The sequence below is a fragment of the Artemia sp. Qi Xiang Cuo genome, chromosome 8 (genome assembly GCF_049724085.1).
Source record: "Artemia sp. Qi Xiang Cuo chromosome 8, ASM4972408v1, whole genome shotgun sequence".
Lineage (NCBI taxonomy): Eukaryota > Metazoa > Arthropoda > Branchiopoda > Anostraca > Artemiidae > Artemia > Artemia sp. Qi Xiang Cuo.
Window position 1 is genome coordinate 53115416 of NC_142801.1, and position 6000 is coordinate 53121415.

At 30.6% G+C, this 6000-nt stretch overlaps 1 protein-coding gene across 1 annotated transcript in view; it reads left to right on the forward strand.

The window, feature by feature from the left end:
• The window catches only part of LOC148949556 (neprilysin-2-like), a 30126-nt gene extending 25467 nt beyond the window's left edge, over positions 1-4659 (forward strand). Inside the window, exon 4 of the mRNA XM_089092726.1 lies at positions 4583-4659. Within this exon, the coding sequence (XP_088948852.1) occupies positions 4583-4659 (77 nt within the window). The remainder of the gene's footprint in view (positions 1-4582) is intronic.
• The last annotated feature ends 1341 nt before the right edge of the window (positions 4660-6000 follow it).

The following is a 6000-nucleotide window of genomic DNA, read 5'->3' on the forward strand; positions in this document are numbered from 1 at the left end:
TCAAAGTTTATTTTAAAATTTGTTTCGTTTGAAACGTATGACTTAGAATTATTTTTTTGTAGTGTTGTGTTGTATTTTATCTTGTCAATATAACCTCTGCTGATGTTTAAATGTGCATATTGGAATTGTTTCGTTTGAAATGTATGACTTGGAATATTTTTGTAGTGTTATATCATGGTTTATCTCGTCCGTGTTACATTCTGTTGGTGTTTCAAAGTGTATTTTCGAATTCTTTTTCATTCGAAATGTATGACCTAGGATATCTATGTAATGTTGTGTTATGGTTTATCTTGTCCGTGTTACATTCTGTTGATGTCTCAAAGTACATTTGGAAGTTTTTTTGTTTGAAATATATGACTTGGGATATATTTGTAGTGTTTATTCATGATTTATATTGTTAGTTTTACATTCTGTTGATGTTCCATCGTTCATTTTGAAGTTTTTTAGCCTCAAATGTATAACTTAGTCTATTTTTTCTAGTTTCATATTGTTATTTATCCTGTCAGTGTTACATTCTGTTAATGTTTTAAAGTGCAATGTGGGATTTTTTTTGTTTGAAATTAATGACTTGGAATATTTTTGTATCTCTGTTCCGTAATTCGTACTTTCGGTAGTACTTCTGATAGTTTTTCAAAGTGTATTTTGTATTTTTGTATTTTGAGTGTGACTTGGGATATTTTTGTAATGTTGTTTCATGATTTATCATGTCAGTGTTACATTCTGTTAATGTCTTAAAGTGCATTTTGGAATTTGTTTCGTTTGAAACGTGTGATCTTTTTATAGTGTTGTGTCGTTGTTTATCTTGTCAGGGTTACATTCTGTTGATATTTGAAATTTCATTTTGGAATTTTTTTCGTTTGAAACGTATGGCTTGGGAGTTTTTATAGTGTTGTTTCGTGATCTATTTTGTCAGTGTTACCTCTATTGATGTTTTAAGGTATATTTTGGAATTTTATCGTTTGAAATGTATGACTTGGGATACTTTTGTAGTGTTGTTTCATGATTTATCCAGTCAGTTTTATCTTTTTTGATGTTTCAAAGTTCATTTTGGAAAGTTTCTCGTTTGAAACATTTGACTTGGGATATTTTGTCTATTGTTATGTCGTGATTTATCTTGTCAGTATAACTTCTTTTGGTTTTTCAAAGTGCATTTTGTAATTTGTCTTTTGAGTATGACTTGGGATATTTTGTAATGTTGTTTCATGATTTATCATGTCAGTGTTACATTCTGTTGATGTCTCAAAGTGCATTTTGGAATTTGCTTCGTTTGAAACGCATGACTTGGGATATTTTTGTAGTGCTGTTTCATGTTTTATCCTCTCAGTGTAACATTCAGTTGATGTTTCAAAGTGTATTTTAGAATTTTTCGTTTGAATCGTATGACTTAGGATTTTTTATAGTGTTGTTTCCTGATTTATTTTGTCAGAGTTCGCCCTGTTAATGTTTAAAAGTATATTTTGAAATTTTTTCGTTTGAAACATATGACTTTGGATATTTTTGTAATGTTGTTTCATTATTTATCCAGTCAATTTTATATTCTGTTGATGTTTCAAAGTTCATTTTGAAATTTTTTCTTTTGAAACATATGACGTAGGATTTTTTTTAGTGTTGTGTCGAGATTTATCTTGTCATGTTACCTCTATTGATGTTTCAAAGTTACTTGGAATACGTTTGTAGTGTTGTGTTATGGTTTATCTTATCAACGTTACATACTGTTTATGCTTCAAAGTACACTTTGGATATTTTTTTTTTGGTTTTAAATTTATTACCTAGGATATCTTTGCAGTGTTGTTTCGTGATTTATCTTTTCAGATTTAAATTCCATTGATTTTTCAAAGTACATTTATTAATTTATTTCGTTTGAAACGTATGGCTATGGATATTTTTTGTAATGTTGTGTCATGATTTATCTCGTCAGTGTTACCTCTGTTGATGTTTCAAAGTTCATTTTGGAATATTTTCATTTGAAACGTATGACTTAGGATATTTTTCGAGTGTTGTGTCGTGACTTATATTGTCAGAGTTACATTGTGTTAATGTTTCAAAGTGCATTTTAGAATTTGTTTTGTTTGAAATATATAGCTTGGGATATTTTTATAGTGCTGTGTCGTGCTTTATCTTGTCAGTCGTACATTCTGTTGATGATTCGAAGTGTTATTTGGAATTTTCTTGTCAGTGTAAATCTTGTTAGTGCTACCTCTATTGGTGTAGCAAGGTGTCGATGTGATTTTTTTCGTTTTAAATCTATAAATTGAGATGTTTTACGAATTTTGTGTTATGATTTACTTTATGTGTGTTACATTCTGTTAATGTTTCAAAGTGCATTTTGGAATTTGTTTCGTTTGAAACGTATGACTTGGGATATTCTGTAGTGTTATATTGTGATTTATCTTGTCAATCTTACCTCTGTGGATGTTTCAAACTTGATTTTGGGTTTTTTTCTTTTGAAATTTATGACTTAGGCAATATTTGTAGTATTGTGTCGTGATATATCTTGTCAGCGTTACATTCTGTTGATGTCTCAAAGTGCATTTTGGAATTTTGTCGTTGAAACCTATTACTTGGGATATTTTTGTAGTGTTGTGTCGTAGTTTATCTTGTCAGTGTCACATTTTGTTGATGTTTCAAAGTGCATGTAATTTTTTCGTTTGAACGTATGACTTAGGATATGTTTGTAGTGTTTTTTGTTATTTATCTTGGCAGTGTGAGCTCTGCTAATGAAGCAAATCATCTTTGGAAATTTTATCTTTTGAAACGTTAAACTTAGTATATTTTTAGAATATTGTTTCGTGATTTATCTCGTCATTGTTACCTTTGTTGATGTTTCAAAGTAAATTTTGGAATCTTTTTTCGTTTGAAATGTATGATTTAGGATATTTTTGTAATGTTGTTTAATGATTTGTCATGTCAGTGTTACATTCTGTTAATGTTTTAAAGTGCATTTTGTAATTTCTTTCATTTGAAACGCATGACTTCCGATATTTTTGAGTGTTATATTTTGATTTATCTTGTCAGTCTTACCTCTGTTGATGTTTCAAACTTCATTTTGGATTTTTTTCGTTTGAAGTTTATGACTTAGGATATATTTGTTGTGTTGTTTCGTGGTTTATCTTGCGAGTCTTACATTCTTTGCATGTCTCAAAATGCATTTTGGAATTTTTTCGTTCGAAACATATGACTTGGACTATTTTTGTACTGTTGTATGGTTTGTCTTGTCAGTGTTAAATTTTGTTGATGTTTGAAAGTACATTTTGGAATTTATTTCGTTTGAAACGTATGACTTAGGATATTATTGTAGTGTTTTTTCGGGATTTTTCTTATCGGTCTTAGCTCTGTTAATGATTCAAAGTACATTTTGGAATTGTTTGTTTATAACGTATGACCTAGGGTATTTCTGTAATGTTATTTCATGATTTATCTTGTCAGTGTTACCTTTGTCGATGTTTCAAAGTACATTTTGGAATTTTTTTTTTCGTTTGAAACTTATGACAGGATTTTTTTTCTAGTGTTGTGTCATGGTTCATTTTGTCAGTGTTACATTTTGCTAAGGTTTCAAAGTACATTTTGAATTTTTTCGTTTGTAACGTATGACTTGGAATATTTTTGTAGTGCTGTTTCGTAATATATCTTCTCACTGTTACCTCTGTTGATGTTTTAAAGTGCATTTGGAATTTTTTCGTAGGAAACGTTTGACTTGGAAATTTTTTCTAGTGTTGTGTCATATTTTATCTACTCAGTGTTACATTCTGTTGATGTTTCGAAGTGCATTTTGGATTTTGTTTTTCGTTTGAAACGTATGACTTAGGTTATTTTTCTACTGTTGTGTCGTTATTTGTCTCGTCAGTGTTACATCTATTGATGTTTCAAAGTTCAGTTTTGAATTTTTTCGTTTGAAACGTATGACTGGAATATTTTTGTAGTGTTGTTTCGTGATTTATATTCTGAGTGTAATCCATGTTGATGTTTCAAAGTGCATTTTGAATTTTTTCGTTTGAAATGTATGATTTACAATTTTTTTCTAGTGTTGTGTCATGGTTTATCTACTCAGTGTTTTATTCTGTTGATGTTTCAAAGCGCATTTCGAAATTTTTTTCCATTTGAAGCGTTTGACAGGATATTTTTTATAGTGTTGTGTCCTGATCTTTCTTGTCAGTGATACCTCCATTGATGTTTCAAACTTCAGCTTTAAATTTTTTCGTTTGAAATGTATGCCTTGGGATATTTTTGTAGTGTTTGGTCATGGTTTATCTTCTTATTATTACGCCTACATTCTGTTGGTGTTTCAAAATCCATTTTGGATTTTTTTTTTCGTTTGAACCGTATGACCGGGGATATTTTTCTACTATTGTGTCGTGATTTATCTTTGTCAGTGTTACATTCTATTGATGTTTCAAAGCTCATTTAATTATTTTTCTGTTTAAAACGTATGTCTTAGGATATTTTTGTGGCGTTGTGTCGTGGTTAGAGAGACATGAAAAAAATTAGGTTTATTTGGGTTCACTGAGCGTGGCGAGCCACTACAAGTGAACCTAAATGAACCTACCTGTTTGCATGTATCTCTCACTATGCCTATGTTTCTTAGCGGGTGTGCTGTCATCTATAACTATAAGTGAAAAGATGGCAGATGATGTGATAGTAAAAAGGTGTCGCCATCTATAATTTTTAAAATTTATAACTCAGTGAGAGCCTTTTTTATGTGGCTGACCCCGTAGTAGCCTACACTATGATTGAACAGTGACACTACACTGACAAGATAAGTTATGAAACAACATTACAAAAATATCCCAAGTCATACGTTTCAAACGAAAAAATTCCAAAATGCACTTTGAAACATCAACAGACCGTAATACTGACAAGATAAAGCACGACACAACACTACAAAAATATTCTATGTTATGGGTTTCCAACGAAAAAGTCTAAAATGCACTTTGAAACATCAACAGCGGTAATACTAACAAGATAAATCAGGACACAACACTACATAAATAACCTAAGTAATACTTTGCAGACGAAACAAATTCTAAAATACCCTTGTAAACATCAACAGAGGTAACACTGACAAGATAAATCACGACAGAACACTATAAAAAATATCCTAAGCCATACGTTTCAAACGAATAAATTCCAAAATGCACTTTGAAACATCAACCGGATGTAACAGTGACAAGATAAACCACGACACAACACAACAAAAAATATTCCAAGTGATCCGCTTCAAATGAAAACAAATTCTAAAACGCACTTTGAAACAACGATAAACGTAACACTGACAAGATAAACCACGACAAAACACAATATCCCAAGTTATACGTTTCAAACGTTTTGAAACATCACCAGAATGTAACACTGACAAGATAAACCACGACAACACGCAATATCACAAGTCACACGTTCCAAACGAACAAATTCAAAAATGCACTTTGAAACAATAAAAGAATGTAACACTGACAAGATAAATCACGATACAACGCTACAAAAATATCCTAGGTCATACGTTTCAAACAAAAAAAAAAAATCCAAATATATTTTGAAACACCAACAGAATGTAGGCCTAACACTAAGAAGATATACCACGACACAACACTACAAAAATATTCCAAGTCATATTTTTCAAACGAAAAAATTCCAAGATGAATTTTGAAACATCAACAGAGGTAACACTGTCAAGATAAATCACGACACAAAACTAGAAAAAAATATTATCATACGTTTCAAACGAAAAAAAAAATGCAAAATGCACTCTGAAACATCAACAGAATGTAACACTGAGTAGATAAACTATGACACAACACTAGAAATAAATATTCTAAGTCATACGTTTCAAACGAAAACATTCCAAAATGCACTTTGTAACATCAACGGAGGTAACACTTGCAATATAAATCACGAAATAAAATTACAGAAAGATCCTGTCATACGTTTCCTATGAAAAAATTTCCAAAATGCATTTTGAAACACCAACAGAATGTAGGCCTAATATTAAAAAGATATACCACGACA